Here is a 22415-nt window from a genome sequence, read left to right as displayed (position 1 = left end):
CGTATCAAGAGTTAGAATTTTAAAGAAAAATAATTTGCCAGGGTTTTCTCACTGGTTGTTCTGGTCGTTTTTTATATAAAAAAAATTGTGTATCTTATGTATTATTCAAAGAACCTTTAATTCCCTTTATTTTGGTGCATGATTGATGGGTGTAATATGGGTTATAGAGTATTCAGCTTGGCCTTACTTCAGATGTGCATTCCTCAAAAGAAAATTTGCTAGCTCTGTTTGTTGTTTTTTAACTTCCTGGGTTTCAGAGGTAAATTGTTGAAATTTTTTTATGTATTTGGTAATTCATTCATTGAACTTTCAGACGCTGGCATTTTTTTAGCCCGTCAAAATTTATTCTACCATTTTAATAACTGCTGAATATAGTTTACTTTAAACTAACTCAACCTGATTTTTGCTTTATATAGCACAAGGGAGCAGTCATTTTAATCAGTCGGTGTGCTTCGATCATGTACGATTACTACATTTGCAATATCCAAAGAAATTTCAACCACAGTACACGAAAATGATGAACATTCTCTCCATTGTGCATGTAGCAAATGTAAACAACTTCACCTTACACTGGCTATTGTCTCACAAGTTCATATCTGTAGTGCGCCCCCTATGTCACGCGCGCAGGAAAACGCCGAGTATATTCCAATTGACATCCATAGATTCCAAAAGTTGTTTACAATGGCCGAACACAGAGTAGTAAGTCGTGTTGCTGCTGGTGGCTTTTGGAGCACACCAAAAACCACATACAGCCAAGAAACTCAACAGTTACTTAAAGGTATTTCCATTTTGCAAAGTTTGGAATTTGAAATTTTTTATATTTAGAGTTAGGTTTACAGACCATGTCTTTATAAGTTTATGACATCTGGGGTTGGGGTTTTCAAACGTGGGTGCTGTATTACAGCACAGGGGCTCGTTACAAAGAAAATCAAGGGATGGGGGTTCTAACCTGTAATAATATTATAATATTACAGGTTAGAACCCCCATCCCTTGATTTTCTTTGTAACGAGCCCCTGTGTATTACAGTGTCTTCGTATGTTTTACATCAATTATTATGACAGGATTCGGTTTGTAAGACATGTCTTTGTTAAACACACTGGTGAGAAGTTAACTAGTCTCAACAAACTGACAATCTTACATACATTCATCCTTTCCAATGTCAACTCTTTAGCCCGACATTTCTGCAGTGATATGAACACTACTCAGTACCAAACTTTAAAAAAAAACCCAAAACAACAACAAACAAATAAACAAAAACAGGAGCGTGGCCTAGATTTTTATATGGCGATTACACAGGCTGTTATCATAAACTCTTACTTAAGTAAAAAATACCAACCCTGAAGGTGCACATACTTTATGTCATGGCCCGGGAGACTTTTGAAATTCAGAATAAGCCAAATGTTTTGAAAATTTGATGATATGTTTTAAACAGTTACACAATAAATACAGTTTTATATATTAAAATATTTTAGATGTCTCGAGAATTAAACCTCAAAATCTGGCAACAAATCCTTTAGATATGCAGATGCCACTCGTTGGAATGAACTACCTAATCAATCAGATTTTTATTCATTTAAATCAATAATTTTATCCTGGAATGGTAAAGACTGTAAATGTAATACATATATATGCAAATAAAACCCTCTCCCAACCCTCATGTCATGATGATTGTAGTGTAAGCCTTAATCTAATTAGCTTTGTAATATCACTTGACAGTAAAAGTAATCAGATATTCCACACTGGATTGGAACTGATACACACCAACAGCAGGTTTATATTATACATTCACTAAGGTTTATGTTCCATGGGAAAAATACTCTCAGGGCAGTCTTTACTTCCCTTCCTAGCTGTATTGATGTCTTGTATTTAATAAATAGTGTAGAACGCCTTCTGCAGTTGTTCTTCAGTAACAAATAACATTACAATGATGACAAACTAATATCTGTGTTACCTTTTTGTTTTCTTTTCTTTTCTTATCTACATGTATATAAAGTGCCATACAGTTTTCTGACTCTGACTAGTGTATTTACTTTATAATTTTGTATCTGATTTTTTTTTGTATTGAGAATCATTTCAAGGTACACAAATGGTATATAATATTTTTAAAAAATACAAATTTAATCATTGATTGCCCAAATATTTCCAAACTGGTAGATCTGAAAATAATGTATAAATTTGGTATTTTGTAGGGTCATTCATTTCAGAATATGTCCATTGTAGTTTTTAGGTGTACACTACAGTAAAATATAATGCAAAGGAAACATGTGGTATCATTAACTTAAATAACCACATACTGGGCATTAAAGCTATAATGCAGTGGTTAGGCTTTTATCATTTAATTATTGATAGAGCCAAATTGCAACTCCAGTTAAAACAGTGTAAGGATATTATCTATCAAAGGGAAGAGGTCAGCACGAGGTGACTCCTGAGACATCTTTTGATTATTTTTGTTAAATTCGTAATAGTGTATTTGGATTGAATATTCTTGATTGTATTTTGGGGAATTGGTACCACAGAATTTTGTTAGTGCATGTTGGGGTGGGAGAAGACGGTTTTGGCCTTGGATGAGCCATGGTAGTACAGAAGAAAATTAGCTTGCATACACTAACTTGAATTCTTCATCATCTATGGTTGCCAAATTTTGTGGATTGCTAGCATTTGAGGTTTTTATTTATGGTTACAAAAGTCAAGGTCACTTTGACTTAAAGAATAGAAATGGTTTCTGCATAAATCTTTTGTTCTGCATCACATGTCAGACCAAAGTTTTTGGATGTTTTTTTTCATCTTGGCATAAGGGAAAATCCTATAGATTTTGAATTTGAACAAAAATAGATCAAAGGTCAGTGCAAAAATGATTTCTATACCATAACATTAGTTCTACATCACAGACCTTGATCACACTTTGTGGATAGATTATACTTGGCATAAGAAAGAAACCTATTGATTTTGGGGTCAAAATTTCAAAGGTCTTATGGACCATGTAGGATGCAGGGTCAAAGACATAGACCCAGTGGAGTTAATACCTATATGTGTACAAATCTTGGAGGGGCATGCATCTGCTCTGTCCTATTTAATCTGCTGCAGTTGCATTTTAGAATTTGAAGCATGAAACCTGGTTGATAGATTTACTACTTCATTGTACCCACTGCAAAAAAGTTGCCATTTCTTCAGATAATATAATCTGAAGTCTCACACATTTCTCTGACTTGTATTCAGAAGTATTGTCGTACTCACATTGAATGTAACAATCCAGTTAGTCACAACAGTTTAAACTTTGCAATTTATTAAATTAAATAACGGTAAAGGTTTATTTCTGCCTTACCCTTAACCAGCTTTGCATGGTGTGAGTACTTAAAGTTCACTTTACAGATGCATAAACCTATCAGTGGAAACAATTGTAACGTAAGGATGCATGTGTTTGCAGTATTTCAACTTGCATACCTAAAATGCTTGTACCTTATGTTTATACTAGTACAGGCATTTGTTGCCCTGGTATGTGTCTCAGTTTTCCTGAAATATCATTGCATGCATTTGTTGTGAAGCACTGATACAAAAAGCTGCTTGTCATGCTAGGTTTGGAAATAATCAGGCTTAGAAGTTGAAATCTGTCTTTCACTGTATTAGAAATATTTTGCTTTTATTTCCAGAGATGATGAAAGAATCACGGCTTACTAGTACACAGCAGAGGAATTTGGAAAAGTCTTTACGCAGTAAGTAAAAAAGAAATTGAATAGTAACCTAGATTCATCATCACTCTGCATGTCATATATAACTAATTGTTTTTGGTTTGGTGTTGTAAAGGTTGTTTATTATCAAGGCAATTGGAGTAAACTACCATGCCAAGGGACACACCTCAGTAGCTGACTTGGGCTGGCTTGATAGTAGGTTTCAAAACCTGCACCATTTTGGTTGCAGATCTGAGATGCTGCAGCTCTTTTCTCTATATTTTTAGTCTATTGATCCCAAACCATCATCACTGCTTTTAAGTATTAATTCCACACAAAAGAAAGAAATCACATAACCACACCTGTGATGGTATTTGCATCATAATTGGCAGTGAATGAATAATAAAGTAGTATGAAATATAATATTTGAATGGCATTTAATTTTAGTGGATTCAGCACTTCAACTTGTGTAAAAATCCTGATGTAATATTTTCACAAATGACTAATTAGCAGTATGCCATATGCATCATCCAAGACCCATGGAGAAGAAATAGTTTTAGGATCTTTATCAATCTAGCTTTTAACAATTACACTCCTTTCTAAATTTCACCCAGATCTTAGGCTTAGGAAATTTTTGTAATTAACATTATCATTTGCTGTAGAGAGAATCTTTTTCTCATTTTCAAAACGGAGTCTGAGCTCCATAGAATTAGTAATTTTTGCATATAAAAAGGTCATATTGGGAAATTTTGAAATGTTTATACACTCTTAACAAACCAAAATATATTCTTAAACATTTAAATAATTGAATAACCCAGAGAGTCCATCCTAGGAGAGTGATTCATGTGAAATGGTTACCCTTTAGTCTGAACCGCTCCGATGGCCTAGTGGTTAGAGCGTCAGCCTCGGATGCGGGAGGTCGAGGGTTCGATCCCCGGTCGAGTCAGACCAGAGACTTACAAAAATGGTACTAACAGCTGCCTTGCTTGGCGCTCAGCATTAAGAGGTTGGTGTTAGGACTGGTCAGCCTGGTGTCAGGATAATGTGACTGGGTGGGACATCATGCTATATGTCTGCAGCATGATGCCCCAGTGCTAGACATCACTATAAACTGCCACACTGCAGACATCGTAGCAATATGACTGAAAAATTGTTAAAGCTATGTTAAAAATCAAAAATCACATGACATCACATCCCTTCAGTTTGTCATTTTGCCTAAACATACCCAAATTCACTTCACCTGCATTGATTTAATGAGAATTCCCCATCCCATTTTGCTTCAATGCAGTGCAGTCAAAAATCAAAGCAAACATCAACTTTTGGCGTAAATTTTGTCTTCAAAGAGAAAAGTGGAAAAGTAAAAATAAAAAAGTAATTTAAAAATCTATAATGTGGAATATCATTTTATAATGTAATAAATATTTCCTTTTTGTATTTTCAGTAATTGTATGTGTTCTGTTGCCATAATTCATTAAGAGCAAAGGAATCATGGACAAGTCAGAGTGTTATATATCTATATTATACATGTTTGTGCATTTCTTGCATTAAAAAATATTTATACTCATGATACTGTCCCTACATTCAAACCATTTATATCATCATTGTGGTTTCTTGTGTCTAATGTGAATTTATTACCTGGTAGAGTGTTATTATGTTTAATTTAAATTTTATATTTACTTGCAGGTGGAGATTCATTACCTCTGCGCTGTCCACCAGCAAACTATGTTAAAAAGCAACCAACCCAAGCAGCTCCACTGCCAAAAGTTCTGAATCCAAAGTGAGTCCTAGATGTGAAATACCATGAATATGTTTCAGTGCCTCGCCATGTTGCTTGGCTGAGGCATAAAGTGTTAACATTGTCTGTACAGACATCTGTATAAATTCCTTTTCCATGCAGTAATATTGAGGAATTTCAATGTGTAAAACCAAATTTGGATTAAGGCCTAATATAAAGAAAATCTAGGGAAAGTTTGATTTTCACCTGTCAAAATTTGACATAGTTGTGGGCCTTTGACTTGTGAGTTTGTCCTTTGCATAATGAATTTCATTTGTGCTTAGACACATTTACTAGACTTTGTTGACTTGATTAAAACACATTTACTAGGTTTTAAGACTCTATTCAAGCACAGTTACTAGACTTTGTGGATTGAAACCAAATTTGCATAGAGGCTTAATATTTAAAAAGTCTGCATTCATCTTTACTCTCAAAATCTGACACACTTGTTGTGTTGTCTGTTTAATTAAAAGTTTGGCATGACTTTCATTTCTAACTTTTTGAAGGGTTGCATGGAATAAAATAAAATTTAGTGTTGATTTTGTTATCAAGAAGACATTGAATTTCACGTTTTTTTTGTTTGGTACAATTTATTTGAACCTTGTTTGAATTTAACTTGGCTATTCATGTTGTACAAAGGTTTCTTCTTCTTTTTTTAAAAATCATATTGGCTAGGGCATCCATGTCAGTTTGATATTTGTCAAGTTCTATATTTCATGAGTGATATAGTCCCAATACTTATGAAGAAAAAGCAGGCATAGGAGGAGGTGTACTAAAGATCTAAACAGAACAGTGACTTGGACATAAAATGACATAATGAGTTTGAGATTTTTGTTTCAAACAATCAGATCATGTTACTTTTGGAAATTGTTTCTGACTGGCTGATAGTGAAAAATCAATCTGAGATGCAGTGTTAACATTTTTATCATCTCCATGATTTCCAAGGCAGATAACACATCCAAGTTCTGTAAAAACATAAATATTTGTTTCAGCTAAGTAAACATAGAATAAAAGGAAAATAATGGTGGAATACTTTTCTACATGTGCAACATGCCAAATTTGTACTGTCTATGCACATTCAGACATGTAACTCAAATATTTTAGGTATAAGAAAGTGCGTTTGTTATAAAAAGTGTATTGTTTTATTTATTTAGGTAGGTAGTTCTCAACAATAAGGTTTTCAATGTAACTGAAGTAAAGTTTTGTTTACACATTGTTTTTCAGCTAAGATATATTATGACAAAAATATTGACTTGCATACATTTCAAAACAGTGGCTCAATAGATCTGTGTATATTTGCACCTGCCAGTAACAAACATATGTGCGTGCATGTGTAGGACATGGTTGTTCCTGTTTTGTCTTCAAAAGTATGGTGACTATTTCCATTCATCTTACAATAATTATGCAAAGATAAGATGGAGCTACCTGTCACAGTGTTCAGTCTGATTACAAGTTTTCTTTAGAAATACAAAACAATCACAAGTAGCCTCTGCCTGTCCAGTCTGCATAGAAAATTTGCACATATCAGACTGGGTAAGATACAGCAAAGAATCTACCTTATTGTAGCTTGTTTCCATTGGGTGGATATCTGTTAGTCTTCTTCACTGAGAGAATGTATTAATCATCAAGACTTTAGCATCATTATATACATAGCATAAACACATGAGATCAGGTAAATATACATTATATCAGTCTTCATCATTAAGGGCTGTTCTATTTAAACATACATGGTACCCAGGGAACAAGGCAGTTTTTAAAAAATATATGCGAGGGTATTTTAATTTCACAGAGTTCATATTAAAATGATAAGAAAATTATAAATTGCATCTATGGATCAATACCTCACTTTAAAATGCCTTCCCTAGTTCCCTTGTAAGTTTTAATGGAACAACCTCAATATAATTTTGACTTTTGTTTATCATAAAGCTGAGAATTGCGTGCTTGGTATTTTCATACACATCTAGTGCCCCAGACTTTTGGGTACCTTTGTTGATATCAGCAAATAAAAGACCAGCTTTGAGATAATTGTGTAACATAAGTAAAAATAAAAGAAATGGTCTTTTAGCAATTTAATGTCAAATTACTTCAGTCCTTTATGGAAAATGTAAGAAATATGGGTAATTTGTGATGAAAATATCTGATGTCACAGATAATAGATGTCTAGCAATTGATTATCATGTACATGTGTAAATAGGTTTAATTTTAGGATACAGTTTTAATTCTTATGTCAGATGATTTGTGCTTTTATTACTGTGAATTAATTTACTGTTTTATGAATTTCCACTTCCCACATATTATGTCATTGTGATAAGCAGCAAATTTAAAGATGCTAGGAACAATGATCATTTGGTTGAAAGAATCAAAACTCTTCCTCATTCTGTGAATTTAAGTATTGATGAAAATGTTGTCTTTTTTTTGCAAGACCATGGCTACTGATATCAATAAAAAAATTATTGGACTCAAAATAAATGTATTTGTTTTAGTACATTGACAGTTTTATGTACAAAAGATGTTCCTTTTTTTTTAGGAATTATCATAGTGCTGGACTCAGGAAGAGAGAAACAATAGAAGCATCAGGGGCATATGAAAGGCCCGACTATACTCCAGGTTCCTCATACTGTAAGTAAACTTTTACAGATACTTAAACATACACCTACACCCTACAGGTCATTAGTAGTCTTCCATCTGATATGATATTGATTAGTATCACTTACACCCTATAGGTCATTAGTATTCTTCCATCTGGTCTTGTATGATGATTTAGTATCACTTACACCCTATAGGTCATTAGTATTCTTCCATCTGGTCTTGTATGATGATTTAGTATCACTTACACCCTATAGGTCTTTAGTATTCTTCCATCTGCTGTGATATGGATTAGTATCAGTTAACACAATACAAGCCATTAGTATTCTTCCATCTGATCTGATGTGGATTAGTATCACTTAACACAATACAAGCCATAAGTATTCGTCCATCTGATCTGATGTGGATTAGTGTCACTTAACACAATACAAGCCATAAGTATTCGTCCATCTGATCTGATGTGGATTAGTGTCACTTAACACAATACAAGCCATAAGTATTCGTCCATCTGATCTGATGTGGATTAGTGTCACTTAACACAATACAAGCCATAAGTATTCGTCCATCTGATCTGATGTGGATTAGTGTCACTTAACACAATACAAGCCATAAGTATTTGTCCATCTGATCTGATATTGATTAGTATCACTTACACCCTATAGGTCATTAGTATTCGTCCATCTGATCTGATGTGGATTAGTATCACTTAACATGATGCAAACCATAAGTATTTGTCCATCTGATCTGATATTGATTAGTATCACTTACACCCTATAGGTCATTAGTATTCTTCCATCTGATCTTGTATGATGATTTAGTATCACTTACACCCTATAGGTCATTAGTATTCTTCCATCTGATCTGATATGGATTAGTATCACTTAACACAATACAAGCCATTAGTATTCTTCCATCTGATCTGATATGGATTAGTATCACTTAACACAATGCAAGCCATAAGTATTCGTCCATCTGATCTGATGTGGATTAGTATCACTTAACACAATGCAAGCCATAAGTATTCGTCCATCTGATCTGAAATGGATTAGTATCACTTAACACAATACAAGCCATAAGTATTTGTCCATCTGATCTGATATGGATTAGTATCACTTAACACAATGCAAGCCATAAGTATTCGTCCATCTGATCTGATGTGGATTAGTATCACTTAACACAATACAAGCCGTAAGTATTCGTCCATCTGACCTTGTACAGTGATTTAGAATCACTTACACCCTATAGGCCATTAGTATTCTTAATACTTTACTTACAGTATTAGCTGAGTGTTCTCATTGCTTTATTTATTTCTTACTTAAAATAAGTCTAAAATCTAGCAGATAACATAGTTGCTATTGACATTTCAAAGCAAATAGCTGTCCATGTACAATGCAGGCTATTGATCTAAAACCAAAGCTAACAAAAGAGTGAGATAGAGTATGCACTATTAATATTTTGAAAATCATATTTTGCTTACCAGCACATTATTTTGCTGTCATTAGTACTTGCACTTTTGATTTTTCCATGTTCATCTTCAAAATTCATTTTGAGCCTGGCAGTGAATTCTTAGCCTGATTTTGATGAAATGTTCGGTCTTTATCAGATTTTTGGTATTGTACTTCATTCAGCTTTATTTTTCTTAGCATATGCGTTTCCTGAAGATGTAATATGAAATGATCTGCAAGAGAAAGCTGTAAATGCAAATTACAAATATGTAAAGAAAAATATTTTATGTTTCTCATATTAAACGTGTTGGGTTTCCTAGACACATTTGTTTGGTAGAATATGCGCATTTTTATTTTAACGTATTGTTTTAGTTTGTTGTAGAATAAATTTATGATTTTTATGAAACTTTATTCTTAAAAACTTTGTTTTTGCATCCAGAAGTAGTTAAACCACATTCTGCATCAATATCATACTTTAATGCAGAACAACCCAGTGATGTCTTGGTCTAGCATGGCAAATATTCAGTTAACTAGCGCATAACAGAAACTTCATTTACCCATTGACCTATCTAATCATCCAACCTGCATTTACCTAGTAATTCTGCTGAATATGTGAGTCATTCAAGTGGTCTCCCTGGATCCCAGTGGGTCACCTAGGAAAGATGTACTACATTATGTAATCTATACAATTCAATCGGAACAACTTCAGCATTAATCAGCCATAATTTTATTAAATTTTAACCACATACTTAAAAGTCCTCTAGCAATTGCCATTACAGTAAACACTGCCTTGAGAGACCACCACAACAAAAAGTTGTCTCAAGACAGGTGATCTCTAAGAAAAGACACTAAGAATATTTAGCATTTATATTGGTTCATTTAAGTGTGTGTGTGTGTGATTTGGATTTTTAATGTAGCTTTAACAGTTTTTCAGTCATATTGCTACAATGTCTGCAGTATGGCAGTTTATAGTGATGTCTAGCACTGGGCCATCATGCTGCAGACATGTAGCATCATGTCCCACCCAGTCACATTATCCTGACACCAGGCTGACCAGTCCTAACACAAACCTCTTAATGCAGAGTGCCAAGTGAGGCAGCTGCTAGTACCATTGTTATAAGTCTTTGATATGACTTGACAGGGATTTGAACCTGCGACCTCCTGTATCTAAGGACGAAGCTCTAACCACTTAGAGCACAGGAGCATTTGGTTATAAATGACAGATGGTCTTCTTAAACAGAGATTTCTGAAGACACTTTTTGCTGCTCTATTTTTTTTTAAGAAGAAAAACTGGAATTTTAAAGAAATATCTATGTTAATTAGTAGGCAGAGCATTCTCCTCACATCCAAGTGGTCATTTATACTTGTATGCAAATGAGGTGGTATTGTTTCATCAGGGCAACATGCTGGACCCTGGATCATATGTTCAGAACTTTCCGTGACAGTTTCTCAATTTTCAAACTATTGTCTTCAAAGATTAACTAATAAACGTTACTTACCCTTTGATACTGTATATTGGATCAATATCAGAGTAAATAAGCTTAAATACACATCAGACATAATACATTTAAAGTAAATTAATTACATACGTGTATCTAGGCTTTTCAAGCATCTCTTTACATGTCTCAGTTAGCTAGCTTTTCTGTGAATGAAACTGGCATGCATTGCTCATCACAATGACAACATTCAAAGTGCCATCCAGTGTCCCAGACCTCCGTTTTCTTTGTCATCCAGTGTCCCAGACCTCCGTTTTCTTTGTCATCCAGTGTCCCAGACCTCCGTTTTCTTTGTCATCCAGTGTCCCAGACCTCCGTTTTCTTTGTCATCCAGTGTCCCAGACCTCTGTTTTCTTTGTCATCCAGTGCCATTCACTGGCAGCCTGTACTTTATCATCATTAGCCTAGTGCTACCTAATATCACCAAATGTTTGTCTTACTATAAACAGCCCAGGTGCTTTCCAAGCTCCCACCTGCTCAGTTCTGGTAAAGCCCTCATATTAGATGCACCAGGCCCAAATCCTTTAATTTATTACTACTTTATATAGTACTTGAATACTTTAGGCAAGAAATTCATTTTTTTTCCTCCACTTTTCTAAATCAGTGGCACGGAATTCAGAGAAAGAAAAGGAAAAGCTTGCTAACAGGATGGCTTTTGGAACTGATATAGAACCCAGGAAGGCACGACGCAAACCCAAACCTGCTGTGGAGGAAAGAGTGATTGACAGATTTGATGAAAGTGAGTGGTGGAGTCTGCAGTTATGTTTTGCTCCCATAGAAAGCTAATGATTTAAATTGCCTTTGACCACTTGATCTGTCTAAGATGTTTAGGTTGATCACATGGAGACTGATAGATTTTTCCACAAGAGCAGACTTTTTGTCAGAAATGCAGGCTTGTAGTGGAAATGGGATTTTTGCACATTTTTCATTCTCTTTAGATATAAGTAACAAACATTGTTAGCTGTTCTTGTAAGTACAGTATTAAAGAATTCACTCACTAATAAGTGGAGTATTATATTGAAATGGAACTAACTAGCCCTGATTAAAAAAATCCATGTTGATTTTAATTTACCCTCAAGAAAAATGCTTTATGTTTATCTAAAGCCTTATGAACTGACTAATAAAGATAGGATTGATAATTCCAGTTAGTTTTAAATGTGACAGTAAAACATTTATTTGGATTAATTGACAATGTTGAATGTTTACCCAGTGTTTTCTTTGTAAGCATACATGCTCATTTATCCACTTTCTAATGTTTTTCATAGTTCAAGAAGAAATTGCAGAAAGAAGAAATTTTCTTAAAGAAATGGAGAATTTAGGACAGGGATCAAAATACAGGCCAATTATTGAAACAGAAATATCAGGGGTATGTATAAATTTTTCAGTGCATCATAGTTCACATAAGTAGAGTTTGTGTCCGTCTTTTAAGCAATTTAATCTATTTAGCAGGTACCAGTTAATTATCTTCCTTAAGACATCTGAAATGTCTACAAAGAAATGTAAGTATTTCCAAGCAGTAACAAGGTCAAGCACTGAACAGAAATGAAAATAATAGCAAGGATATATATAGATACTGCTGTCTGCTAAGTCTGGTTGATGTCCATTCAGTCTAGTGGAACTACATTGTATATTTTATTGTAGTCATAGTTGGTGTTAAGGCACCCCTCACTCATTTTATTACATTCATTAAATTAGTTGACACACTTAATAAACAGATGGGAGACTAATTCCATAAACCTGACCATTGGAGGCATCAGTTTCATACTTTCACCTGTACAAAGTACAGTAATACCATTTTTTGTGGCACTTACCAATGTTCCAGCTAGGCACATAGAAAAAATACCTAGTTTTAAATTCCTTGGATATCCCCCAATCCCTGCCCCATGACAGATACATCATAAAACTTCATCGCAACAGCATGCATCCCTTTTTATACACTACATGTACATGTACCTGCAACCATACACACATGCAGAAATTTACATATATCTACATCAAACAGTACCTTTGATGTTCTTCCTCAGTAAATGATAGTTCATGTAAGTGCTTGTTGTACTGGTAATTAATATGTAATATTTTTCTGGTAATTTCTATACTATTTCCAAGATCCACTTTGAACAAATTATTGAAAGCAATATAAATATAAAAATGAAAAAAGCCCCACCTGATCACATACACATAAGACATTTGTGTAAGGTAGTTATTGCATTTGTCCTTTAGATAAGATTTAAGATTTTAGCAATTAAAACAGCATATTTAAATTGACCAACATAAATAAATGTCAGCCCTTTCAAAGATGTGTGCAGGAATAATAATTTTTGAGAATGAGGATAAACTTTATTAAGAATAACTTCAGGTAATAGAGATTACAAATAAATGTCGTGATACTAGGGCGCCCATGTGCATGGGACATAATGATATAATTTTGATCTAAAGTTTATTCAGTAAGATAAATGTAGTATCGTATGTATTAAAAAATATAAAAAATAAATATGAGTAATGCAAGAAAATACTATTCTGCAGCTTTATCTAAAAACATCCTAGAAAATAACATTAATTATTAGAGATTGTGACAATTTTTCAATGCGTTGAATTTATCTACATTATATTGACAGTTGTACTCTATCATTGCCCATTGTGTCCTGTATAAAGTGACTTTTATCAAAAAGGTTAGTCATTTTTTTCATGGATCTATCATCAGGCACCAGCTGATGAATGACCTTCCAACTTTGAAGTCAACCACTTGGTATTCACGTTAGCTTCCTTCTTGTAGGAAACAATGATCAGTCAGGAAATACATGTATTTTGAGTTCCTAACAGCCATTATTGGCTCTTTTGATGCTGAGCTTCAATGTTATTTTTGGCACAAATGTTTTGAAATAAACATTAATTGCAGAACGAAAATATTTTTGTCACAAAAACAAAAACTATCAATATAATGAAAAATGTATTTGGACTTGTAATATGTATTGAGAAAGGTTATGCTATTATTGGTTTCTAATAGCATGCATCATTTTGATTTGTATCATGCACAGTAATGTATCATGTGCATAGCAATTTCCAATCCAGCATGAGGCGAAAAATTAATGTGATAGTCTATATTTCAAGGTCTTGGATGATTTCTCTTTTTGTTGCCATTTTCAATAGCGCACTTATTGTTATCTGTTACCTGATGCTTGAATGGTTTATGATCTTACATGTCTGTTTTTCTGTTATTTTCCATCAGTACATATATGTGACTATTGTGGTTAGCTTATTTCTCGCAGTTTAGGAGTTTCTTATGCAACCCATGTTTATATTCTCTTGGACAATATTTAGCCAGATTCATGATTAAACACAGGATTTTACTTGAAGTTCAGCACTAGTATTTCTACTTACTGGGACTAGCATGACATATTTGCAATATATGATGCAGACGATAATTATTTTGGTTACATCAAGACTTTATCTGGCAGAGATAAGCTTTGAAATACAAGAATGAAATACGGTGATTTAAGTTGAGAAATAAAACAATGAACTAAGTTTGTTTTCCAAAGAAAAGTAAATAAATTGCCAATTTAAGAAGACAGTGCAGTGTGTTTGTCCTTAGATAGCACAGATTATAAATGAAATTAAAACACAATGTCAGATCAAACATAATACCAAGTTTATTTTCCAAGGAAAAATAAATTAATTACAAGTTTGATACATCAACTTATTGTTTAGTTTCAGGATATGTACCAGTGTTACTGTAATGCATTATTTTGCACAGGTTTGTAGTATTAATGACGAAGTAGATGAACAAGTTACCAGTCTCTCGTGTATTTGTGCTTGAGTCATAGAAGAAAACAAATACACAAAAATATGTTTAAAAAGTTTATAGCACACATACTAAAATAGAGTATCAAGCAAATCATATAAAATTAAGTTTTATTTTATTGATAAATCTATTGATGTTGCCCATAAAACAGAAGTCAGTTGCAGAAGCTATGACAAGTTTAACATGAGCTCTGCACTCTGCCAGTTTTGGAATAGATAATGATGGAGATGATTCATATTCATAGGAATTCACTGCTATTACAATAAATTATTTTTTATTCTTATTAGTTATTAATTTGAAGTTCATTTTTAATTATCCAACAGTTGGAAAGAAAAACTTTTTTCCCGTCAGCACTTACTACCTGGCCCCACCCTTTCTGTACCATGTACATGTACATATACCTTGATGCATTTAACCCCAAATTATCATTGTATTTAATTTTTCTAAGGAGTACATAATTTGATCAAGTAACTTTAGTTTTAGTTCCTAAAGATACCATGCCATTTGGGCAATTAGACTCCATTTCCGTAAGTTTCATCTTGTTGGCTTAATTTGCTAAACGCTGTCTCAATACATTCCTTATACATGATCTTTGGCAACAACATGCTTTATTTGCATTCATGCCAACTTCTCAAAAAGGATAATTGGGTCAAAATATAACAAGTTAGTACCTATTAATAAGACAATAGTTGCTTGACACATATGAATGGATTTATTTCAACAGCAGAAATTTCTTAAATCTGGGATGTGTGTACTGTTTATGTATTGTGTGAAACAGAATCCAGTAAAATTACACCATTGGGGTAAATTATCAATTTAATTTTGCATTCAATAACTTTTTCTCAATAGATGTAGATAATATTTTGACAAAAGAGTTTCATTTGCCATGATGTGAATCACTTGGTATAGTGGTAGCATTTTTATCTGTCATGCAAGAAAACCGTATTTTAATTCCACTATGATGTTACCTTTTTTCAATTTCTTTTCCAAATAATGTACTTTATTACTAGCGGTGAAATAATTCATCAATGTATCTGTACTTTCGCTGCAATGATAAACATATTGATTCAAGTCGTGGAAAATTGATACATAATAATACTTACCATATGCAAGTTATTTTAATCTTCAGCAGTCTGAGACAGCTGTTTCAGGTACATGCACCCATTTTTGTTAGCTGAAACAAAAAGGATGTGACAACACTCACTCACCATCTACAAATTAACACCAAGTGATGTGATTTGTAATCCCCCTCCCCAGTTCTATGGTAATTATTTTATTGCAACAGCTTGTTTGGCATAAGTATTCAGAGTTTATTCTGACCCTTGCCACTCGATTTTTTTTATTAGGACATTTATATTGGGGTGTAGGGTCAGAGCTTAGTGCTTGTTGAAAAGTTGGAATTTGCAGACACTACACGATGTCAGCATAGGATAGTCACTTACTAGCCATACTAGCAAACACCCTTACATCAGGCAATACCTGTATGAATATGATAGGAAGCTGCTTTATATTCTCAGAAATTGTGATTATAACATTCTCTATGTCTTTATTCTGTTGACTGATGAGATGAATCTACAATGTCGATGAAATTTGATCTGAACTCGCCATTTGAATTGCTAGTCACATGCCGTAAATGGTTGTTAAACTAAATTTGATTGACACAATGTGTCCTAGAACAAGTATTATGTTGTAATTTGAATCTCCACCAGGGAAGTTTTACAAATGAGAAAACCCCAAATGGCAGATTCCTAGTATGGTTCATTTTCAGATGAGGATTTTGTTTGGCAAATGCTGGCTGATGATAGTTATGATGACAATATGTTTTAAAGTTACGAAATATGCCAACGAATTGAAGCTGGAAAAGTGTTAATGGAGAAATCAGAGGGTGATTTTGAGCCGAATGTGTATGCTGGATGCTCAAAAATAGCTAGCATGCCGCTGAATCACCCTTTCAGCAACTGTAGAAAAGGCAGAATGCCAAGCCACATTAAAATAAATTCAGTTTAAAAGTAGAATACAATTTTCATTTATTTTCTCAAACAATTTTGCCCTGCAGGATCATGAGCTACAAAACTATATTTATCTATCAGGGTTAAGATAAACTGGATAAAAAGGAATGGAAAAAAAAGAAACTAAGAAATAAAGATATTTTGATCAAGATACCTGTCTGTTGGCTAAAGTGAGTCCTGTATCTGATCAGATGAAACAGCCTTATATGGCCTAAAATGTTGAATACAAATCACTGACAACTAACAAGTAGTCTCTTTGAAAGTATTTTTGTAGTCATGGATGAGAATGGCATATAAATAGATGTTAAGTATGTGTCTGTCTGTCTGTTAACTGCATATTGGAAAAACAACCATTAAATCACATAAAAGGGCACCACCTACTAAAGACAAACCTTCTAAAGATGGAAAGACCATCATGATAATGTATCATAGGCTGTGTATCATGAATTATATTGATATGCAGAATTATGTCACTAATATTTTCTGTTTGAATGTACACAAAACACAGCAGAACATAAACAGTAAACTGAAATTACTGTAAGAAAAATGTTACTTCAGTCTGTTACACACTTTAGCTAGCCAACATATTGGAGAAAATTTGCTTCCTCTCACTGAATAATGGATAAATTTCATCCAGTATTTTCAGCAGTTCAGTGAAATATATATCCATTATTCAGTTGATACGAGCAACTATCCTGTCTGTATTAGTGAACTTGGAAATGCATTTTGTTATAACGACTTGGAAATACATTACATTATAAACTACTTGTTGTAATGAGGGACCTTAAAAATAAAATTTCATGACCCAGTAAAATACAGAATTCATCATCAGTTTAAATTATTTTTTATAAAATGTCAACCTTTTCACCTAGATTAGTATATATAAAAAATTATGGTTTGATATGATTATGCAAAGAAGAAAAAATTGAACATCTAATATTTTGCTTACATGAAAAGATTGTGTTGTTTGAGCTTAATTATAATCTTCATGGTGCCAATATTGAATCAGGATATTGCACTCTGGGTTTTGTGAAATTTATCCTAAAATCAAATGTACTCATTGTAGTTGATACGAGAAATGGAACTGATAGACAAGAAAAGATCTGCAGAACTGGAGAAACTTATAGCAGAGGAGGAGAAAAGAAAAGCCACAAACTCAGCCTGACGACATTTTGGGGACATGAAATGGGGGAGATCAGTGATGTAGTCTCAAAGACATTTCCATCTTGAGGCCTGTTGCAAGTAACATATACCTCAATCTGCTGTTGTATAATGAGACAGATCTGGTACATACTGTTGCAGTTTGACATATTAAACTGAAGACAAGATGGTATATGGGCTGGTACCATGTTCCTTCTCTTGTCATTCTGAGAAACATAAGTATTGAGTCATGGTTTCATCACTGAAAAGGTTTGATAGCACATAATCTTAAACACTAGGGCATTGTTCACAAGATTTCATGATAAATTGGCCCATGTTATTGATTTTGCACTTCTTGTTTAAATATATTTTAAACTCAGTGTGATACATGGTCCTTTACTATCTTTGTGATGTAAAAGTAGCCTAATGAAGTGCATCGTTTACGAAAAAAAAATTTATTTCAAAGATTTCTTAAGATATGGGATCCATTTATCAGAATTGTAGTCAATCATTTGCTAAGATCAGTGTTACGTGTTTAGGCTCTTACAAAACATAACAGAAAAGAGTGAAGAAAACAAGCTTAGTAAAATTTAACAAATAATTTATTTCTCTAGAAAAACAAGGTAAAAATGAGAAAAAGAACTTATGGTTTTACGAATCAAATCCAAAATTAATTCAAGAATTAAAAAATAGAAGTCCTATTATTAAAATATCCTAAATGAATCTGAGATTGAGTCCCCATGAAATCCACATTAGAAGGTGATGACGTCTGTTGCAACCTTCAAAGTGCTGTTGTGTCAACATTTCCTTGTTGAATCACAGAAAAAATTAATCCAGTTTTGAATTTCAGATGAATTTCAATGAATGTCTTTGTCTAAGAATTCTGTATTAGCACTTATATATTTCCAGGGAAAAGAATCACATGTATTCCATAAAATAAAATTTCAACTCAAACTGGTCACAACAAAACACCTTTAAGTGTCAGTGGTTAGAGCCCGAAATGCCCAAATTCTATCCAAAAAACAGATATCATTAATTTAAGATGCAAAACAGATTCCCATGAGGGTCACATATTCACCCTTCCAGAACAAAATAAAAGCTTTTTACATGCCTAACATTACGTACTCCCAGTATGGCCTTGACTGAAATCAATGGTTCTTACTCTAGGAAAGAATTTAAAAAAATATAAAAAAGTTGTTTACCAGAGCCCTTACTGGTTCTGAATCAAGGTCTGCGACTAGATACATTGTGTCTTTATTATTACAGTCAGGTAAAACAGAAGTGAACTGAATTCCTGGGAAAAAAAATGTAAATTCCAGTAGACAAAGTTACCTTATAATAGCATGTAATGGAATTTTAAAAAATTTAAAACTAACAAACAAATAATTAAGTTACATATACATGTACATAACATCAGAAGATTGTAAATTATCCTTTAAGTATAAAGGATCTGTTTGGAAAATTTGAAATTTACATAGCTTATTTTGCATTGCCAATACATGATTGAAATAGTCTGACATCACTTACTTAAATCAATTTTTTTAAAAAGAAAAAACTGTAATTTTTGCAGTGTATCCTGTGTCGACACCCATAAGATGAAAGTGATATCCCTTGTTCAATAAATTCTACCTCAAAGGTACATTCTTCTCTAACATCACATCTCTGTTTGAAGACACTTTTACAATATCACATATCTGCATGAAGGGACACCATATTTCTTGGGACACAATAAAGTAATTTTAAAAGTAATTTTTTTTTTTGCACTGTATGTTCTGGGACGTCGTTTTTTGAGTCGTAAGTTGTGGGATACCTTTTAAATGATTTGAAAATTACATGTTGAAAATGCACTCCAACTGAAATTTTATTTAAAAAAATATAAAACTGTACTTGAGATAAAACTCTTGAATCCACTTCTGTAGCATCTCATCAACACACCCTTCTCCTGCACACGTACGATCCATTCTTTCGGTGCATGAATATTTCCATTCTTTCGGTGCATGAATATTTTTTTAGCTTCTTCATACCATGAAAAGTTGTTAGAGGTAACACATCACCTGAAGTGTAAACTGCAAGGACTAAAGTCAGATTTGTTCAAATCTGCACTGGTCTTGCTAATTCTCACACTTTTGAACCCCATCGTCAGTCTGTCCAGGAATGTGATCAAAGTACACTAGAATTTAATCCATGTTAATGATCATATTGTCAGTGAAATCATCTGCTTCTCTTCTGGCTTTCACAAATTCATCAAATGATTTTATTTTCTCCAAATATTCTGGGCGATGCTGGGTCACTGATGTCCAAGCACGAGGCACTATATGTCCTGTTGGTAGTTCAAAGAAGGAGTTTACTGCTTGCTGCCAGTTGTATTTGTTCACCACCCGGACTTTGTTGTGCTTGGCATCTGTAGTTATAATTAATACAATGGAGCATTGATGTTTGCAGGTAAATAATATACACTGCAATAATTTGCTGTAATGATACTTTTATAACCAGTGCTGCCAAAAGAACTGTCACTTGCACTCAAGTGAATGTGTTTTCAAATAATGATTTTTATTTGCTAGATACTGTCATACAGTAGACCTGGATCTTATTCAGTCTTGGTTATTATGCACCTAACACCGTGTCATTTGTGAATGACAGTTGTCTTCAAGATATCAGTTGACTATTTCCCTCTCATTTGCGATTTTGTTGGATCCAGTTTTCAGTCAGATAACATATTCAAACCTTTGAGCACAACCAAACACAATTTGTTTTTCAACGTTCATGTCAATGAGCAATGTGTCATGTGTTATCGGACATAAGCGTTACATGCAACAATATAGAAGCCTACGCTACACATACAGATTTCGTGGATATATTTTATTCTTTAAAGCTCATGTTGAAAAAAGGAATAAATGATAACAATACACGGTTAGTTTCTTTCTTTTTATTATCTGATAAGCGTTTATCTATTTTATTGTAACATGCATTGGGGAGAGGGCACAAATGCAGTAAAAATTTATTTTGTTTGTTAAGTCTTGGGACATTTGATCTAGGTGAAAAAAGTGTCACCATAAGTTCTGGGACAGGAATTTTTTTTATTTTATCATGTCCCAATATATATGGTAATCAAGGTCTTTTTCTGGAAAGCATTGGGTCAATCTGTACGATTGAAAAGTCAGAAAAATTTGCGTTAGATAAAGGTTCTGCTGCTTCATTTGTTTTCTTAGTTGTAAAAGGTTTTCATTTTAAACTTTTGCAATTTTTATTGATATTTTTTTACAAATATTCAATCAAGTGCAGAATTTATGAGAATCCTTCAGAAAACAGCATGAAGGGTCTTGTAATTTACTTGTATCCATTATTTAAACCCAAGATCAAATAGTGACCACTATACAAACCAGCTTTATCTTTTTAGTGATTTTGTATATTTTATAATAATGCTGAGCTGTATTTTAGCACATCTTGCACTCAAATTTTGATAATTTCAGTTGAAAATTTGCAGTGCACAGACATCATCACAAGCACCTGCAATAACCTTTCTGCACAGTAAACTGTTGAATAAAAAAATTATTAAATATACTATATAGTATGGTGACAAATTTTACATAATAACTTTCTGAACTATTAGGTACTCAAGTGAAGCAACCTGTGAGCCCAATTATCTTGATATACTTGTATGTATTTTGTGTTTTATTTTACATTGTTTGATCTTGTAAAATAAAATGGTGTCTGAATGAGTGCAGTGAACAGTGAGTTTATTCTTTCTCGCAAATAAACTGAGTTCTGATATACCATCAGAAGGAACCATAATTGTGTAAAGTGTAAATATATTACATAAAAGATTTCATATTGAAATTTTGCTCTTCATGTTCATGTAAATTATTGGTTTAGGTAAACTTTCTTTTCCAAAGTTTAATCAGTAATCAAATGTTTCTATTGATGTACTTTTTATGTATATATCATTTACTTATGAGAATAAATATATGGAAAAAGTCTTTAATACTTCAACTTGTCTGCCTAACTTATTTTGTTTTAGTTACTCATTGTTAAGATAGGGTAGCAGTATTAGTACATGCACACAGATTATGTGACGATAAATTGTAGTCTCACAATCTAATACACGGATGACTCCTTTCCTCAGGAACAAATGAAATGAATTTTCCCATGCATCTCAGATAATCTTGGTAACTCAATACTGCTTTTTTTTGTGCCACTTTTAAATAAAAAATTGTTCGTAACTTTACACATCTCTAGTGTGAACTGCTGTAGCTACTCCAAATTGTAGGTATAATTTCAAGAACTTTGTTGAACATTTATATATACCTGTCTATTCATACATGTGCAAACAACTTTCCTTTATTTGCTCTCTGATTTTGCCAGTCAGTCTTGGATACAACTACCTCTCCAAGAGTTGGATCTGTTGGCAAAATCAAACATCAACCTCAACTCAAATATCATACTATATAATATTTTAATGTATACATGTCTAGGAATAAAGCAGAGACTTTAAACAACAAA

At 33.2% G+C, this 22415-nt stretch overlaps 1 protein-coding gene across 1 annotated transcript; it reads left to right on the top strand.

Moving 5' to 3' along the window:
• Nucleotides 1–659: 659 nt before the first annotated feature.
• LOC149803783 (UPF0193 protein EVG1-like) lies at nucleotides 660–21892 on the top strand. The gene is made up of 7 exons (XM_089953579.1): nucleotides 660–778; nucleotides 3649–3711; nucleotides 5350–5443; nucleotides 7968–8059; nucleotides 11572–11706; nucleotides 12233–12333; nucleotides 17842–21892. Exons 1-7 carry the CDS (start codon nucleotides 682–684, stop codon nucleotides 17938–17940), a joined length of 681 nt encoding a protein of 226 aa, XP_089809705.1. The 5' UTR covers nucleotides 660–681; the 3' UTR covers nucleotides 17941–21892.
• The last annotated feature ends 523 nt before the right edge of the window (nucleotides 21893–22415 follow it).

The sequence above is a fragment of the Sinohyriopsis cumingii genome, chromosome 3, assembly GCF_028554795.1.
Source record: "Sinohyriopsis cumingii isolate HCF-2022 chromosome 3, ASM2855479v2, whole genome shotgun sequence".
NCBI classification, from domain to species: Eukaryota; Metazoa; Mollusca; class Bivalvia; order Unionida; family Unionidae; genus Sinohyriopsis; species Sinohyriopsis cumingii.
This window is presented reverse-complemented; position numbering and strand designations above follow the sequence as displayed.